This window comes from Lepisosteus platostomus, chromosome 9 (genome assembly GCF_059453375.1).
Source record: "Lepisosteus platostomus isolate fLepPlt1 chromosome 9, fLepPlt1.hap1, whole genome shotgun sequence".
Taxonomy (NCBI): Eukaryota; Metazoa; Chordata; class Actinopteri; order Semionotiformes; family Lepisosteidae; genus Lepisosteus; species Lepisosteus platostomus.
In genome coordinates this window covers 54,045,918-54,065,788 of record NC_142619.1, presented here as the reverse complement: position 1 = coordinate 54,065,788, position 19,871 = coordinate 54,045,918, and the positions used below count along the sequence as shown (strand labels likewise).

Genomic DNA, 19,871 nt, shown 5'->3' with positions numbered 1-19,871 from the left:
TACTGGACACACAGAGAGAGGACTCATACAGCACACAGCCCATACTGGACACACAGAGAGAGGACTCATACAGCACACAGCCCATACTGGACACACAGAGAGAGGACTCATACAGCACACAGCCCATACTGGACACACAGAGAGAGGACTCATACAGCACACAGCCCATACTGGACACACAGAGAGAGGACTCATACAGCACACAGCCCATACTGGACACACAGAGAGAGGACTCATACAGCACACAGCCCATACTGGACACACAGAGAGAGGACTCATACAGCACACAGCCCATACTGGACACACAGAGAGAGGACTCATACAGCACACAGCCCATACTGGACACACAGAGAGAGGACTCATACAGCACACAGCCCATACTGGACACACAGAGAGAGGACTCATACAGCACACAGCCCATACTGGACACACAGAGAGAGGACTCATACAGCACACAGCCCATACTGGACACACAGAGAGAGGACTCATACAGCACACAGCCCATACTGGACACACAGAGAGAGGACTCATACAGCACACAGCCCATACTGGACACACAGAGAGAGGACTCATACAGCACACAGCCCATACTGGACACACAGAGAGAGGACTCATACAGCACACAGCCCATACTGGACACACAGAGAGAGGACTCATACAGCACACAGCCCATACTGGACACACAGAGAGAGGACTCATACAGCACACAGCCCATACTGGATACACAGAGAGAGGACTCATACAGCACACAGCCCATACTGGACACACAGAGAGAGGACTCATACAGCACACAGCCCATACTGGACACACAGAGAGAGGGCTCATACAGCACACAGCCCATACTGGCATACTGGATACACAGAGAGAGGACTCATACAGCACACAGCCCATACTGGACACACAGAGAGAGGACTCATACAGCACACAGCCCATACTGGACACACAGAGAGAGGACTCATACAGCACACAGCCCATACTGGACACACAGAGAGAGGACTCATACAGCACAGAGCCCATACTGGACACACAGAGAGAGGACTCATACAGCACACAGCCCATACTGGACACACAGAGAGAGGACTCATACAGCACACAGCCCATACTGGACACACAGAGAGAGGACTCATACAGCACACAGCCCATACTGGACACACAGAGAGAGGACTCATACAGCACACAGCCCATACTGGACACACAGAGAGAGGACTCATACAGCACACAGCCCATACTGGACACACAGAGAGAGGACTCATACAGCACACAGCCCATACTGGACACACAGAGAGAGGGCTCATACAGCACACAGCCCATACTGGACACACAGAGAGAGGACTCATACAGCACACAGCCCATACTGGACACACAGAGAGAGGACTCATACAGCACACAGCCCATACTGGACACACAGAGAGAGGACTCATACAGCACACAGCCCATACTGGACACACAGAGAGAGGACTCATACAGCACACAGCCCATACTGGACACACAGAGAGGACTCATACAGCACACAGCCCATACTGGACACACAGAGAGAGGACTCATACAGCACACAGCCCATACTGGACACACAGAGAGAGGACTCATACAGCACACAGCCCATACTGGACACACAGAGAGAGGACTCATACAGCACACAGCCCATACTGGCATACTGGGCACACAGAGAGAGGACTCATACAGCACACAGCCCATACTGGACACACAGAAAGAGGACTCATACAGCACACAGCCCATACTGGACACACAGAGAGAGGACTCATACAGCACACAGCCCATACTGGACACACAGAGAGAGGACTCATACAGCACACAGCCCATACTGGACACACAGAGAGAGGACTCATACAGCACACAGCCCATACTGGCATACTGGATACACAGAGAGAGGACTCATACAGCACACAGCCCATACTGGACACACAGAGAGAGGACTCATACAGCACACAGCCCATACTGGACACACAGAGAGAGGACTCATACAGCACACAGCCCATACTGGACACACAAAGAGAGGACTCATACAGCACACAGCCCATACTGGCATACTGGATACACAGAGAGAGGACTCATACAGCACACAGCCCATACTGGACACACAGAGAGAGGACTCATACAGCACACAGCCCATACTGGATACACAGAGAGAGGACTCATACAGCACACAGCCCATACTGGACACACAGAGAGAGGACTCATACAGCACACAGCCCATACTGGACACACAGAGAGAGGACTCATACAGCACACAGCCCATACTGGACACACAGAGAGAGGACTCATACAGCACACAGCCCATACTGGACACACAGAGAGAGGACTCATACAGCACACAGCCCATACTGGACACACAGAGAGAGGACTCATACAGCACACAGCCCATACTGGACACACAGAGAGAGGACTCATACAGCACACAGCCCATACTGGACACACAGAGAGAGGACTCATACAGCACACAGCCCATACTGGACACACAGAGAGAGGACTCATACAGCACACAGCCCATACTGGACACACAGAGAGAGGACTCATACAGCACACAGCCCATACTGGACACACAGAGAGAGGACTCATACAGCACACAGCCCATACTGGCATACTGGATACACAGAGAGAGGACTCATACAGCACACAGCCCATACTGGACACACAGAGAGAGGACTCATACAGCACACAGCCCATACTGGACACACAGAGAGAGGACTCATACAGCACACAGCCCATACTGGACACACAGAGAGAGGACTCATACAGCACACAGCCCATACTGGCATACTGGATACACAGAGAGAGGACTCATACAGCACACAGCCCATACTGGACACACAGAGAGAGGACTCATACAGCACACAGCCCATACTGGATACACAGAGAGAGGACTCATACAGCACACAGCCCATACTGGACACACAGAGAGAGGACTCATACAGCACACAGCCCATACTGGACACACAGAGAGAGGACTCATACAGCACACAGCCCATACTGGACACACAGAGAGAGGACTCATACAGCACACAGCCCATACTGGACACACAGAGAGAGGACTCATACAGCACACAGCCCATACTGGACACACAGAGAGAGGACTCATACAGCACACAGCCCATACTGGACACACAGAGAGAGGACTCATACAGCACACAGCCCATACTGGACACACAGAGAGAGGACTCATACAGCACACAGCCCATACTGGACACACAGAGAGAGGACTCATACAGCACACAGCCCATACTGGACACACAGAGAGAGGACTCATACAGCACACAGCCCATACTGGACACACAGAGAGAGGACTCATACAGCACACAGCCCATACTGGACACACAGAGAGAGGACTCATACAGCACACAGCCCATACTGGACACACAGAGAGAGGACTCATACAGCACACAGCCCATACTGGACACACAGAGAGAGGACTCATACAGCACACAGCCCATACTGGACACACAGAGAGAGGACTCATACAGCACACAGCCCATACTGGCATACTGGGCACACAGAGAGGGGACTCATACAGGTACAGGTACTCAAACTGGTCCAGGCCAGTGGTGTGTACCTGGCGTTGGAGAGGTCCAGGTCGGTGGTGACCAGCATGCGGAATCCCTCCTCGCTGAAGAACAGGTTGTTGCCGCTGGACAGGATGCTGCACTTCCTGGACGGCTTGCCCCCGCTCACCAGCAGGAAGCGCTTGGGGTCAATGGATCCTCCTGCACACACAGGGAGCACGGTCATGCCCGGTGCAGGCTGCACTAACTGCCTCCCCCTCCCTAACACACCTCCTTCAACCCCCACACAACACAGGCTCAGGACCGGCACTGCCCGATTCCATTCCTAGCTACAGGAAGGAGAAAAGCTGTTATCAACACACATGATGTCTTAATCAAAGGACTGGAAGGGATCGAAAGCGACCAAGGTCTCCCACAACCCTGCTACTCTGACTTGTCATCATCCATGACATAACTTCCTGAAAAGCTGTCAATACCACAGGGAGCCCCTGTCTTCTCCTTGAGTTCGTCTTTCTGCAGCTGCACCCTGGGTACCACCCCTCTCAGAATGGGGGTCCTAACCTCCTTACAGATTCCTTAGATGTCCTTGGACTTAGACCTCCTGAGATCCAGGCTCCCAGATGGTTCAGCCAGTGGGTGCGCATCCCAAGACCGAGCTGACACTCCTGGCTCAGCTCTGTGCTAGATCACCTGCTGGCAGCACAGTGATCCCCCCCACTGGCAACACCCACAGGGTCAAGCTGGACCTGGGTTCGGGTGGGACTTGGGATGCCCGGACTCCTTTCCACTTGCCAGGCAACAGCAGCTGAGATCTAAAGAGGTGCCCCTGAGCTTCAGTGCTATCTGAGAGTGTTACATCACTCCTGCACACTTCACAGAAACCTCTGTGCAGCACCAGACCAGGTGACAACAGGGATTTGGAATCTAATCTTTACGTTTAAATGCTTTGTAACTGTACCAAGCTCATTGGATACTGTAAATCCCTCTGGCATGTCTTGATATGAAAGCAAAGAAAGGTTAGAAATGAGGGGAGGCCCATCTAGCCCATTTGTTTCTCATCACTAACAGATCCCATTGATCCAATCTGGAGGATTAGAGGTTAGTATCATACCGGACGAACAACACCCAACACAGCTCTGAACTCCCGTCTGAGTGTGTGTGGATCTCCCTTACAGTACCTTCGAAGTCCTCCTTGAGGAAGTCAGGGTTGGGGTTGTCCCTGGTGCCGCAGGCCGGTCCCGAGTAGCCCGGATCGCAGACGCAGTGGGTGCCGCCCACGCAGGCCCCGTGTCCATTGCACATGTCCAGGCACTGCGGCCCGATGTACACATTGTCCAGTGCCCACGTTGGGGGAGGGGTACCACTGGAGTAAAAGCCCTGGTACCACCGGAACCGGACCGACCTGTACCAGGAGGCAGTGGTGAGACAGAAACAATGTATTTAGAGACAAGGAGACTGGGAGAGACAGTGGACAGATTAACAACGAGGCTTCTGACTAAGAATACAATGGAGATGCTGGAACTACACATACTGTACAGTCAGCAGCTATATCACCCTGCAGCTCACAACTGGCAGCCCACTGAAGCTCCGCAGGTGTGAGTCTGGTTTTAGTGGGACCAGGAGGGGGCGCTCACCCTGCAGTCTGTGTGGGTCCTAATGCCCCAGTATATTGACTGGGACACAATACTGTAAAAAAGGAACCATTCTTTAGATGAGACATTAAACGAAGGACCTGGCTCCCCGTGGTCATTAAAAATCCAAGGGCATTCCTTGAAAAGAGTAGGGGTGTTACCCCAGTGTCCTGTCCATATTTTCCCCTGGCCTATACCAGTCATGGCCTCCTAATAATCCCCAACTCTGAACTGGCTTCATCACTCTGCTCTCCACCTCACTGAGAGCTGGTCTGTGGGGAGTGTACTGGTGCACTATGGCTGCTGTGACATCATCCAGGTGGGGCTGCACACTGGTGGTGGAGGGGATCCCCATTACCTGTACAGCACTTTGAGCGGAGTCTCCAGGAAAGCGCTATATACTGTAAATGTAAGGATTATATACGTGATTTATGTAACGCAGCGCCTGTACAGCAGGTGTTGAAGCTCAGCAGGTGTGAGCCTGGTCAGTACCTGGATGAGAGACCTCCTGGGAAAAACTAAGGTTGCTGCTGGAAGACGTGTTAGTGGGGCCAGCAGGGGGCGCTCACCCTGTGGTCTGTGTGGGTCCTAATGCCCCAGTGTAGTGACGGGGACACTATACTGTAAACAGGCGCCGTCCTTCAGATGAGACGTAAAACCGAGGTCCTGACTCTCTGTGGTCTTTAAAAATCCCAGGGTGTTTCTTGTAAAGAGTAGGGGTGTAACCCCGGTGTCCTGGCCAAAGTTCCCATTGGCCCTTACCAATCATGGCCTCCTAATAATCCCCATCTATGAATTGGCTTCATCACTCTGCTCTCCTCCCCACTGAGAGCTGGTGTGTGGGGAGTGTACTGGAGCACTATGGCTGCTGTGACATCATCCAGGTGGGGCTGCACATTGCAGGTGGTGGAGGGGAGACCCCATTACCTGTAAAGCGCTTTGAGTGGAGTGTCCAGAAAAGGGCTATATAAGTGTAAGCAATTATTATTATTATTATTATTATTATTATTATTACAGCACTGTTGGCCGAAGCCACTGCAGCTGGAAGCGAGCGCGGCTGTGGCCCGGCCCTCACCCGCACAGCCGCAGCTTCCCGAAGTGGATGACCTCCCGGCGCCAGCCCTGCGTGGTGCCCGGGTAGTAGACGCTGGCCGGGTGCATCTCGGTGGAGCACAGCGAGCTGAGCTGAGGACCCCCCTGGCACAGCGGCACCAGGAGGTGCCAGGTTGCCCCGAAATCCCTGGAGAACTCCAGCCGGGCGGGGTGAGCGGCCGAGCTGTCCGAGGTGCAGCCCACGTTGATCTGGGAGGCAGAGGGGGAAGAGAGAGAGGGAGACGGGCTCCTGAGACCCTCTCACATGCTTGTGTTACTCAGTGCGATTTCCCTGAGCTACTCGTTTCTGGCTCCTGTAGGGTGAACACATATCGTCATGCACAGAGGATGTCAAATAACATTCTCCGTGGCTAAGGATCTGCGCCTGTGGCTGGAAGGTTGTTGGTTCAAATCCCGCGGCCGGCAGAGGAATCGTACTGCGTTGGGCTCCTGAGCGAGACCCTTAACATTGGGCGCTGTACAATGGCTGACCCTGCGCTCTGACCCCAAGCTCTGGTCTGTGTGTCTAAGCAAGCTGGGGTATGCGAAAAGACAAATTCCTAAAGCAAGAAATTGTATATGGCCAATAAAGTGATCTAATCTTATCTAACTGTCTAAACCATTAAAAATAATTATAATCAGTCCAGACAGCAGTGTGTGTACATGTGGTCAGAGTACAGCAAGCAAGGTCAGGTGGTTTGGTTCATCTCCTGTGAGCAGTTTCATGTTGGGAGACAAAAAAAAGAGGCACTAGCTTTAAAGACTTATTTACACAAAATATTCATTTTTTTTTTCTACAAAAGCAGAGATTCCTCGCGGTCCATCACCTAACACAGAAGCTTCTCACACTCGCCGTAACCTTGACTTAACCCTTTCTAGCTAGCCAGAACTTAACGCTTTCCAAGATCAGGCGAGTCTGCTTTCACTAAACAATTACTCCCCCGGTGTTAGCCGGCCTTGTAACCCAATGCTAAAGAGGAGAAAAACTTTGCCTTGTGGGGTTAAAAGGGAAACCTACACACTTCTTGCCAACACGGAAATACAACTCCTTCACCAAGGTCTGGTTTAAGTCCTTTTAGTGCTCAACAGCCATATCCAGTTCTGAAGTTCATTCTCCTGAGCTGTTGCACCTCCCTCCTGCTATAACCTCCACATACTGTACTGTCCCAGCTCGCTGTTCCCCTGATCCCTGTCATTCATATCCCACATGGTCATCCGTACTGTCCCAGCTCGCTGTTCCCCTGATCCCTGTCGTTCATATCCCACACCGTCATCCGTACTGTCCCAGCTCGCTGTTCCCCTGATCCCTGTCGTTCATATCCCACATGGTCATCCGTACTGTCCCAGCTCGCTGTTCCCCTGATCCCTGTCGTTCATATCCCACATGGTCATCCGTACTGTCCCAGCTCGCTGTTCCCCTGATCCCTGTCGTTCATATCCCACACGGTCATCCGTACTGTCCCAGCTCGCTGTTCCCCTGATCCCTGTCGTTCATATCCCACACGGTCATCCGTACTGTCCCAGCTCGCTGTTCCCCTGATCCCTGTCGTTCATATCCCACACGGTCATCCGTACTGTCCCAGCTCGCTGTTCCCCTGATCCCTGTCGTTCATATCCCACACGGTCATCCGTACTGTCCCAGCTCGCTGTTCCCCTGATCCCTGTCGTTCATATCCCACACGGTCATCCGTACTGTCCCAGCTCGCTGTTCCCCTGATCCCTGTCATTCCTATCCCACACGGTCATCGGTACTGTCCCAGCTCGCTGTTCCCCTGATCCCTGTCATTCCTATCCCACACGGTCATCCGTACTGTCCCAGCTCGCTGTTCCCCCGATCCCTGTCATTCATATCTCACACGGTCATCCGTACTGTCCCAGCTCGCTGTTCCCCCGATCCCTGTCATTCATATCCCACACGGTCATCCGTACTGTCCCAGCTCGCTGTTCCCCCGATCCCTGTCATTCATATCCCACACGGTCATCCGTACTGTCCCAGCTCGCTGTTCCCCCGATCCCTGTCATTCATATCCCACACGGTCATCCGTACTGTCCCAGCTCGCTGTTCCCCCGATCCCTGTCATTCATATCCCACACGGTCATCCGTACTGTCCCAGCTCGCTGTTCCCCCGATCCCTGTCATTCATATCCCACACGGTCATCCGTACTGTCCCAGCTCGCTGTTCCCCTGATCCCTGTCATTCATATCCCACACGGTCATCCGTACTGTCCCAGCTCGCTGTTCCCCTGATCCCTGTCATTCCTATCCCACACGGTCATCCGTACTGTCCCAGCTCGCTGTTCCCCTGATCCCTGTCATTCCTATCCCACACGGTCATCCGTACTGTCCCAGCTCGCTGTTCCCCTGATCCCTGTCGTTCATATCCCACACCGTCATCCGTACTGTCCCAGCTCGCTGTTCCCGATCCCCGTCGTTCATATCCCACACAGTCATGTGAGCCGTCTGGTGTCCATGCAGATCTTGCGGATATCTAGATCACCACTGCAGCTGCGCAGAGCCTGCCGCCTGCTTCATCTAGTGACCCCTGACACACTGGAGCCCCGGGGTGGGGGAAAGTGCTTTCCTCCCACAATGCTTACAAAAATAAAAATAAAACACATATTTCCCTCAATCCCAAAATTCTGGTCAATTCCTATCACCCTCCTCTCCCTCTCTTCTGCCCTCCCTGACGCCGCAGGCCAGGGGGAGAGAGGCTGGCAATAGTACCTCGAACTGGACAATGGTGTTTTCATTGACGTCAATCTCCTGGGTGGTGATGGAGTGCTCTCCCGCCTCGCTGGACACAAACACCATGGCCGACTCGTCCTCCCTGCAGCGTACAGACCGCACAGAGGGTTACGCGTGCGCTCGGCGCCGAGTTCCACACACACACACACACACACACACACACACACACAGCCAGGAGATAAATGTACGCATGGCACTGAGTGAAACGGGAAGTGCAGTCCCAATCTCTCAGACCGGTTAATACAGTACATCTCGGTAACAAAATCAATTCCTTGACGTTACAGAAAAAAAAAAGAGAAATTTCGAATTAAGCACAAACTCGTGAACTTTGGAAAAGCATTGCAAGTCACCATGTTGACGCAACTCGCATTCGAGTTCCCACGAATTGTGCCGTGAAGCGGCCCTTCCTGCTCACTAGTCTCCCTAATGAATAATGTAATGAGATGTACAGTACAAGCGCATAAATATAGGTTTGTGTAGCAGACATTTCACAGCAGAAATTCCAACGTGCTCTGCATGCAGAGTTACCAAGTAAGTAGTATTTGCTGGCAAAACTATTTCAAAATCGATAGCAATATTTCTGTTGGATTAAAAGAGTCGAATTCACAACCTGGCTTGTTTATAATGTAATAGGGCCGCAACACATCAACAGAAGTTTTGTTCTGAATCACAGAACATGGCGCTGAGCATACCTGGAAATGTTCACTATCTTCTGGTGTAAATTGGAGGTTTTACAAGTACATTTGACTGTTATTGTGGTTTGAAACGTAACCATCAATGGTGATTCTTTCTAACCCTGAAACTTGAAAATAGCACTGCAGTTTCTCTTTAAACAGGCATGGCGACGAGCTGGGCGCACAAGCACAGAGAGCTCCCAACGCTGAGCAGTTCTGGCCAAGTGCACCACGCACATCGCTGAAGAAGCGGCTACTCACAGCGCCCCCTTCAGGTAGGGACAGTAGAGCCCGATGTTGCCCCCCGGGTAGAAGAGCCAGCTGTCTTCACGGGGCCCCCCCTCGAAACTGTCTGATAGGAGTTGGAGGGTGCGCAGGGCTCCGCCATCAATGATGAGGTCATCGATCACCCACACCTCCTCCTTCTTACCTGCAGGGGGGGGCACAGCCCATCAGTTCTAGAATGGGATCTTCCACACACTGTGCATGGTCAGGGCTCTGCACCACCAGGCTACAGCTGGGAATCAGAGCCTCAGTAAACACAGCACACAGAGCAAGAGGGGCAGCGTGTCCCATGGATACAAATATTACATTCAATCTGTAGACGTATGAAATATTCACGTAAATATGAAAATATTTACAAATCTACAGCTTGCACGGAGTCAAAATAATTCCTCAAGGTCCATCTCACCGCCAAAATCTTTTTTCCCCAAAAGTCACCCTTTACAAGTGAGCACAAGCACAGTGATTACAATGACAAGATGACTGCTGTTTCAGGGTGGAGTCTGAAATGCGGGGCCTGTGTCTCAGCATGATTTCGTCAGGCAAGCGGCTGCAGGAGGTGCTGGGATTACGTACTGCACTAGCTGCCACGTGGGTCACACTTGGCCGAAGGGGCGCCTGTCACTAAAACCGCTCCAGTGCTCTTGAGTCCACGCCGCCGCTCAGGGCTGCGGGCCTCTGCCGGACAGGCTGAGCTGGATCATTTTCAGGCGTACAACAGGGCAGGGGGACCTTCTGACCAAAGTCAGAACTGCGACGGAAGGGATCGCCGCCAAGGGTCCACAGACGGGGCGGAACGGAAGGCGTGCTGGGGAACGGCGAGGCCAGGCGGCTCGCATCGGCGGGCCCTCGCACCCGTTTGGGGAACAGCGAGGCCAGGCGGCTCGTCCCGGGCATCGGCGGGCCCTCGCACCCGTTTGGGGAACGGCGAGGCCAGGCGGCTCGCCCCGGGCCTCGGCGGACCCTCGCACCCGTTTGGGGAACGGCGAGGCCAGGCGGCTCGCCCCGGGCCTCGGCGGGCCCTCGCACCAGTTTGGCGCGGGATCCTGGGGGCCGGGGAGGGGCTCACCGTTGCTGTAGGGCTGCCAGAAGCGGAAGCGGGTGGCGTTGCTCTGGGCGCTGGCCGGCAGCGGCAGGTGCAGGAACAGCGTGTCGGTGGACTGGGGGAAGTAGAACTCGTCCAGGAGCAGCCAGCTGATGCCGCCGTTCACCGAGTACTGCAGCAGCACCGAGTGGGAGCGCTCCGGGACCCCTGCCGAGACACGCACAGGCACACGTTGGGCGACCGCGGCTCGGGGGGGGCCGGGGGGAGGCGGGACGGGCGGACAGATACACACAGCCATACCCTTGGTGATGAACTTGAAGGAGAACTGGATGTACAGGGTGCCGCTGCAGTCCAGGTCGCGCGACACCAGCATCCGCAAGCCCTCCTGCAGAGCCGGGCCCCACCGGGTCAAGGGGGGGGGGGGGCGACCAGGTCCGACACCGGCAGACCACGGCGAGCCCCAGAGGAGGAGGGAAAGGCGGGAAGTGAGATCAGGAAAAAGGCAACAGCTAAGACTCCGATCGCGACCCGAATCAGAGCTTTTCCAGCCTGGTGTTTCTTGGTTTCTGTTCGAGCCGAGTCAGGCCGACGCTTGACCCCCGCGGAGATGCGGCAGTGCCGACGCTCATGTTCACCGCGTCAGGAGCGGACAGCTGTGCTTCCCCTCTCGGCTGGCCCTCGCTTCAGCTTCAATCACGCCGCAGTCCGGCGGCTGGAACTCCTGACGTACCCCCCGGTCAAGAGTCTCCTGACCAGCGAGTGAGCACCTCTGCGTCAGGAGCCTCCACTTCGGCTGCTCAGTTATTTGGGGATGGGGAAATGTCCACATGACCGCATTTTGATGGAGCTGGCCAGTACAGTCCCTGCACACGATCACGGCGCGCTGTGCACTCAGTGCAATTTCAAGGCCCCAGGAGCCAGTCTGAGCACAGCTGGCTCCAGGGCCTTTCAGAACTGTGCCCCACAGGAAGCCTCACCAGCAGGCTCCTTCTGCTCTTCCTGCTGCTGGCTGAAGACCCACTTGTTCAGGGCTGCCGTCTCATGTCAGGAATACACCTGAGTGACTCTTTTGAAGCGCCCTGTAAAGTTTACAGGTGAGGGGCGCTGTATACATGGAATTAAAATGACTTATCGACGGCTTTAATCAGACCAGTTCCAATTGTTGCTTTCAGCTGAAAATGCAGAGCCAGGCTGGAAAATCCCTGATTGAAATCCTATGAATAATCAGCAAGATAGGTTTGTGGAAGCTGGCTCTTATTTACAAAGTTTTAAACTTACGATTCCATCCTAAAATCAAGGAAAGCATAAGAACCTGAGTCTCGAGCATATGGAGAAAAACATATGCTCATACAGCACTAATTAATGCTGTATGAGGATGAGACCATTGTGCTGGGCAGCCTTGTATGATATACCAGGTGTGTTACATTTGGACCCATCGGCCCAGTCTGGGATACTACTGGCAGCAGGTGTGTGGGTGTGCCATTAAAGACTGGGTACCTTGATGGCACACCCCTCAGAGACACAGCCCCCTATTCCTCCAGCCTCACACTACTGGAGAGGGAGGGCTCTCATGGGTCTGACAACAGATCAATGATTTATCACTTCGTCTCCTGTCTGCTGGCCTCAGTCCATTTAAGACACCTTGCTGCACACCACAGCACAGCCCCCCCGTCCACAGACGCACCCCCTTGAAGATGAGCGCAGTGCCAGACTTCAGGGTCTCCCCGTTAAGAGTCCCCCTCTCGGCCCCGTACACCTCAGGCCACCGCTCGGGGCGCAGGTTTTCATTGAAGTCTTCCCGCAACACGGATGGCATGGGCGTCACAGGGACACAGTGAGGACCCCCAAAGCCGCGGTCACACCTGGGGGGGGGGACAGGAGAGATTCAAGATGGGGGGAAGAGGTGGAAGGAGAAGGAAGAGGAGCACAGCGGAGACAGAGAGGAGGAGGAGAAAGGAGGGGTGAAGGGGAAGAGAAGAGCTCAGCAGAGACAGAGAGGAGGAGAAGGGAGTGATGAAGAGGAAGAGAGGAGTACAGCAGAGACAGAGAGGAGGAGACAGGAGTGATGAAGAGGAAGAGAGGAGTACAGCAGAGACAGAGAGGAGGAGACGGGAGTGTTGAAGAGGAGGAGAGGAGTACAGCAGAGAGGAGGAGATGGGAGTGATGAAGAGGAAGAGAGGAGTACAGCAGAGAGGAGGAGATGGGAGTGATGAAGAGGAAGAGAGGAGTACAGCAGAGACAGAGAGGAGGAGACAGGAGTGTTGAAGAGGAAGAGAGGAGTACAGCAGAGCCAGAGAGGAGGAGACGGGAGTGTTGAAGAGGAGGAGAGGAGTACAGCAGAGAGGATGAGATGGGAGTGTTGAAGAGGAAGAGAGGAGTACAGCAGAGAGGAGGAGATGGGAGTGATGAAGAGGAAGAGAGGAGTACAGCAGAGACAGAGAGAAGGAGACAGGAGTGTTGAAGGGGAAAAGAGAGGAACCCAGCAGAGACAGAGAGGAGGAGAAGGGAGTGATGAAGAGGAAGAGAGGAGTACAGCAGAGACAGAAAGGAGGAGACAGGAGTGATGAAGAGGAAGAGAGTACAGCAGAGACAGAGAGGAGGAGACGGGAGTGATGAAGAGGAAGGGAGGAGCACAGCGGAGACAGAGAGGAGGAGACAGGAGTGATGAGGAGGGGGACAGAGGGAAGAGAAGGAGGGTAGAGGGAAGAAGGAGAAAGAGAGGATGACAAAGTGAAGAGAAGAGGAGAGAAGGTGCGGGGAAAGAGAAAGGGGCAGAAGGAAGGCCTGCTTATTCATCTCCAGCAGCGAGCAGCCTCAGGAAAACCAGACCTACACATCTGTCCGTTCACACAGAAGCTGGAGTCAGTCCATCTCAGGACCACACAAACAGACAGTTTAGAATAGCTCGTCAAACCTCGTCAGCGAGCCTTTGGAAGCGGGGAGTAAAGCAGAACACTAGGAGAAAACCCATGCAAACACAAGGGAACAGGCACACAATACGCATCCCAGCCCAGGACCCAAAAGCCATGAGGTAGCAGTGCTAGCTGTCATGCACTGTCGTGCAAACTCAGATGACTGTGATTTAGTGTGAATGCATGGTTCAGTCTGCATTTCCAGTGGGTACTCACACGCAATGGCCATTGTCACAGAAGCCATGACCGGAACACAGCCAGGGGCAGCCTGGGGAAAGGAGCACATTGTCCAGAGCCCACCCATCAGTGCCGGGGGAAAACTGGGGCTGGATCCATCGGAACCGTGTCCGGGGGGAGCTGGGGAGACAGACAGACTTTTTTTCGTTTCCAGATGACTGCCCGGCCCGTCAGCTGCAGACGAGCAGCCAGGCACGAGTGCAGCTACAGGGACACACAGACAGAGGGCGTACTTGGCGGCGCTGGGCAGGTAGACGGTGACCCTCCTCCAGCGGGTGAAGCGCGGCGCGGCGTACACCGAGCTCTCGGTGTACCCAGCGCAGCCGATGGCGGGGGGCACGCACTCGGGCGTCAGCAGGTGCCAGGTGCGGCCGGTGTCCGTGGAGAACTCCAGCTGCACGCCGCTGGAGAGCAGTGTTGCTTTGCTGCACCCCATGTTGAGCTCAAACTGCAGGAAGGACGAGCCTGACACCTGGAAATCCCAGGTCTCTGCATAGCGAGGCTTTCCTGTGGAGATCCACACACTGAGTGACAGTCTACCAACTGTACAACACTCACACTGAGACTGTACCACACACACTGAGACTGTACCACACACACTGAGACTGTACCACACACACTGAGTGACAGTGTCTACCAACTGTACAACACACACACTGAGACTACACAACACACACACTGAGACTGTACCACACACACTGAGACTGCACAACACGCACACTGAGGCTGTACCACACACACTGAGTGACAGTGTCTACCAACTGTACAACACACACACTGAGACTACACAACACACACACTGAGACTGTACCACACACACTGAGACTGCACAACACGCACACTGAGGCTGTACAACACGCACACTGAGGCTGTACAACACGCACTGAGACTGTACCACACACACTGAGTGACAGTGTCTACCAACTGTACAACACACACACTGAGACTGTACCACACACACACTGAGACTGCACAACACGCACACTGAGACTGCACAACACGCACTGAGTGACAGTGTCTACAAACTGTACAACACTCTCACTGAGACTGCACAACACACACTGAGACTGTACCACACACACTGAGTGACAGTGTCTACCAACTGTACAACACACACACTGAGACTGTACCACACACACACTGAGACTGCACAACACGCACACTGAGACTGCACAACACGCACTGAGTGACAGTGTCTACAAACTGTACAACACTCTCACTGAGACTGCACAACACACACTGAGACTGTACCACACACACTGAGTGACAGTGTCTACCAACTGTACAACACACACACTGAGACTGTACCACACACACACTGAGACTGTACCACACACACACTGAGGCTGTACCACACACACACACTGAGACTGCACAACACACACACTGAGACTGCACAACACACACACACTGAGTGACAGTGCCCCTTGCGCTCCCCCTCTCAGCCGTACCGGAGTCAGTGTGGAAGATCAGCGCAGTGTCCAGCGACTGGCAGTCCATGCCCACCTCCCCACCCTGCACACGGTACCAGCTGTGTTTCAGTGCGGCCGTTTCGTCAAACTTGTCGTGAAAGCCGGTTCTCGAGCTGTCATTCATCCCAATCAGAACATCGTCCACAGCCCACTGCGCTGAGTGCCTTCCTGCGGGGAGAGGGAGGGAGGAGAGAGACTGTAATCCGCCGGCCCTGCCAACAGAACTCCTGGATTCTGAAAACAATCTGGGAGAAGGAGAGTGAGGAGTGGGAGACTGGGATGGGGAGAGTGCTGTCCTGTGGAAGGGATACTCGGCCAAGTGAGACAAGACAGAGTAGGGATGGTCCAGAGTGTGGCAGCGATCTGCGTGGAGACAGAGTGAGGGAGGAGAGAGAGGGGGGAAGAGGGAGACAGAATCAGAGTGAAGAGTGAGAGAGTAAGAGTTAGAGTGAGAGAGGAGAGTGAGACAGAGAGAGGGAGGAGAGAGAATGCAGAGTGAGAGAGTGAGGGTGGAGAGTAAGAGAACAGAGCCCCCTGAGCCAGCTGGTCCTGAGGCTCACCGACCTGAGCCACACCAACCCTAACCAGCCTCAGGACAGCACTGCTAGAGCACCACAACCCAGACTCAACCACATCACAGCACAGATCAAACAGCAATATCTCACACACTGGGACACACACACACAAACACAACATAAACTGGAATGCTACAGAACCTTAAACAGACAATACACACTAGCTGAATATTTGACCAAAATAAAAAATAACAAACAGAAACAGACCCTGACGAAGTACAGGCTCAGTGACCACAACCTGGCCATAGAAACTGGGCGACACAGGCAGACCTGGCTGCCCAGAGAGGACAGGCTGTGCTCCCACTGCCAGCAGGGAGAAATAGAGACAGAGGTGCACTTTCTACTGCACTGTGACAGATACTCTGGGATTAGAGAAACATTCTTCCCGAAATTCAGAAATCTAATCCCAGAGTTCCCACACCTGCCAAAACCACAACAGGTCCCAATCCTACTGGGAGAGGGAGGAGGGAACTCAGTTGAACTGGCAGCCCAGTATGTGATCTCCTGTCACAGCCTGAGGAACAGTGAGTCCATCTCCCAATAATGCTCCAGCCGCCTACAGTATATGTCAATATTATATAATATGTCTTTGTTGTAAATGTCTGTAACATGTCTGTAGATTTTATTTTACTTCTATTTTTTGTTTTGTTCTATGTTAATTTTATTATTTTTATTTGCTTTGGCAACACTGATTGTACCCATCGGTCATGCTAATAAAGCACCTTGAATTGAATTGAATTGAGTGACAGAGGAGAGAGACAGAGTGAGAGAGAGTGAAAGGGGAGAGTAAGAGGGGGGTGAAGAGTGAGAGAATGAGAGTGAAGAGTGAGAGGAGAGAGGGAGGAAGAGTGATAGCGGAGAGTGACACAGAGTGAAAGAATTCCCACACCTCCCAGAACCACAACAAGACCCAATCCTACTGGGAGAGAGAGGAGGGAACTCATCTGAACTGACAGCCAAGTGAGTGATCTCCTGTCCCAGCCTCAGGAACAGACAGTGAGCCTGTGTCTCAATAATAATAATTCAGTGTGTGATCTCCTGTCCCAGCCTGAGGAACAGACAGTGAGCCTGTCTCTCAATAATAATAATACAGTGTGTGATCTCCTGTCCCAGCCTGAGGAACAGACAGTGAGCCTGTCTCTCAATAATAATAATACAGTGTGTGATCTCCTGTCCCAGCCTGAGGAGCAGACAGTGAGCCTGTCTCTCAATAATAATAATACAGTGTGTGATCTCCTGTCCCAGCCTGAGGAACAGACAGTGAGCCTATCTCTCAATAATAATAATACAGTGTGTGATCTCCTGTCCCAGCCTGAGGAACAGACAGTGAGCCTATCTCTCAATAATAATAATACAGTGTGTGATCTCCTGTCCCAGCCTGAGGAACAGACAGTGAGCCTGTCTCTCAATAATAATACAGTGTGTGAGCTCCTGTCCCAGCCTGAGGAACAGACAGTGAGCCTGTCTCTCAATAATAATAATACAGTGTGTGATCTCCTGTCCCAGCCTGAGGAACAGACAGTGAGCCTGTCTCTCAATAATAATAATACAGTGTGTGATCTCCTGTCCCAGCCTGAGGAGCAGACAGTGAGCCTGTCTCTCAATAATAATAATACAGTGTGTGATCTCCTGTCCCAGCCTGAGGAACAGACAGTGAGCCTATCTCTCAATAATAATAATACAGTGTGTGATCTCCTGTCCCAGCCTGAGGAACAGACAGTGAGCCTGTCTCTCAATAATAATAATACAGTATGTGATCTCCTGTCCCAGCCCGAGGAACAGACAGTGAGCCTGTCTCTCAATAATAATAATACAGTGTGTGATCTCCTGTCCCAGCCTGAGGAGCAGACAGTGAGCCTGTCTCTCAATAATAATACAGTGTGTGAGCTCCTGTCCCAGCCTGAGGAACAGACAGTGAGCCTGTCTCTCAATAATAATAATACAGTGTGTGATCTCCTGTCCCAGCCTGAGGAGCAGACAGTGAGCCTGTCTCTCAATAATAATAATACAGTGTGTGATCTCCTGTCCCAGCCTGAGGAACAGACAGTGAGCCTGTGTCTCAATAATAATAATACAGTGTGTGATCTCCTGTCCCAGCCTGAGGAACAGACAGTGAGCCTGTCTCTCAATAATAATAATACAGTGTGTGATCTCCTGTCCCAGCCTGAGGAGCAGACAGTGAGCCTGTCTCTCAATAATAATAATATAGTGTGTGAGCTCCTGTCCCAGCCTGAGGAACAGACAGTGAGCCTGTGTCTCAATAATAATAATACAGTGTGTGATCTCCTGTCCCAGCCTGAGGAACAGACAGTGAGCCTGTCTCTCAATAATAATAATACAGTGTGTGATCTCCTGTCCCAGCCTGAGGAACAGACAGTGAGCCTGTCTCTCAATAATAATAATACAGTGTGTGATCTCCTGTTCCAGCCTGAGGGACAGACAGTGAGCCTATCTGTCAATAATAATAATACAGTGTGTGATCTCCTGTCCCAGCCTGAGGAACAGACAGTGAGCCTGTCTCTCAATAATAATAATACAGTGTGTGATCTCCTGTCCCAGCCTGAGGAGCAGACAGTGAGCCTGTCTCTCAATAATAATAATATAGTGTGTGATCTCCTGTCCCAGCCTGAGGAACAGTGAGCCTGTCTCTCAATAATAATAATACAGTGTGTGATCTCCTATCCCAGCCTGAGGAACAGACAGTGGGCCTGTCTACCAGTAATGCCCCATATGTTTACATGTAAATATCTTATGATTTTGTCTTTATTGTAAATGTCTGTAGACTTTTGCTATATGTTAATTGCATTTGTTTTGCTTTGGCAACACTGGTTTTACTCATTGGTCATGCCATTAAAGCACCTTGAATTGGACTGAACTGAGAGCGGGGAGTGAGATAGAGTGAGACGGCGCGTACCGTGCTGCGGCTGCCACCACCGGAAGGCGGTGTTGGGCGTCTTGGCGGGGGGCGGCAGCTCGATGGTCACCACCTGCGGCTCCAGGAACAGCCCGAAACCCAGCTCCCTCAGCAGCTGCCACTGGACGCCGTTGTCGGTGGAGAACTGGACCAGCACTCCTACGGCAGGGAGAGAGCAGGCCTGCGTGAGCGGATCACAGCACCGGCACCGCGCCGCGCGCTCTGCTGAACCGACTGAACGGGCTCCTGCTTCCTCTCCGGAGGAAGAGCACAAGACTCTCTTCAGGCTCTCAAACAGCATTGTTTGACTTCACAACCTGCACCCTGAGCAAGGACGAACACGTATTTCAAGAGTATGCAAACATACGCCAGGAGTTTATTCTTTGACAACAGGTAAGTAGCAAAATTAAAACTGAATTAAATCGATTCAACAGCTTTTTGCATCTTAAGCAGTTTCCCTTAAAAACCAAAGAAGAACACTGAATACGAGGGACAAGTAAATGTACTGATTTATTCAGCTCTCTCAGGCTCTTTCAGAGTGGTCTCCAGTGCCTTAGCTTTCTCCAGGACAACATGACGGGTTTACTCTCCTGGTTAATAAAAGAGCATTTTGCTAGATATCAACAGCAGACCCTCAGCAGTGCGCTATCACATAGGGTAGTGATTCACAGAGACTGACAGAACTCGCTCATTCACAGCCTCCTATAGTAAATCCTGCAACTACCACCAGCTGCCACAAGATGGCAGAAATGGGATTAAAACAAGTTCAAGAA

At 52.6% G+C, this 19,871-nt stretch overlaps 1 protein-coding gene across 1 annotated transcript in view; it reads right to left on the bottom strand.

The window, feature by feature from the left end:
• reln (reelin) overlaps nucleotides 1–19,871 on the bottom strand; it is a 186,768-nt gene that overhangs the window by 47,268 nt on the left and 119,629 nt on the right. The window contains 14 exon segments of the mRNA XM_088645617.1: nucleotides 3,569–3,719; nucleotides 4,697–4,803; nucleotides 4,805–4,920; nucleotides 6,225–6,295; nucleotides 6,298–6,451; nucleotides 8,967–9,069; nucleotides 9,923–10,091; nucleotides 11,013–11,195; nucleotides 11,289–11,373; nucleotides 12,673–12,850; nucleotides 14,117–14,257; nucleotides 14,371–14,644; nucleotides 15,589–15,777; nucleotides 19,099–19,257. Of these exon segments, the coding sequence (XP_088501743.1) occupies nucleotides 3,569–3,719; nucleotides 4,697–4,803; nucleotides 4,805–4,920; nucleotides 6,225–6,295; nucleotides 6,298–6,451; nucleotides 8,967–9,069; nucleotides 9,923–10,091; nucleotides 11,013–11,195; nucleotides 11,289–11,373; nucleotides 12,673–12,850; nucleotides 14,117–14,257; nucleotides 14,371–14,644; nucleotides 15,589–15,777; nucleotides 19,099–19,257 (2,080 nt within the window).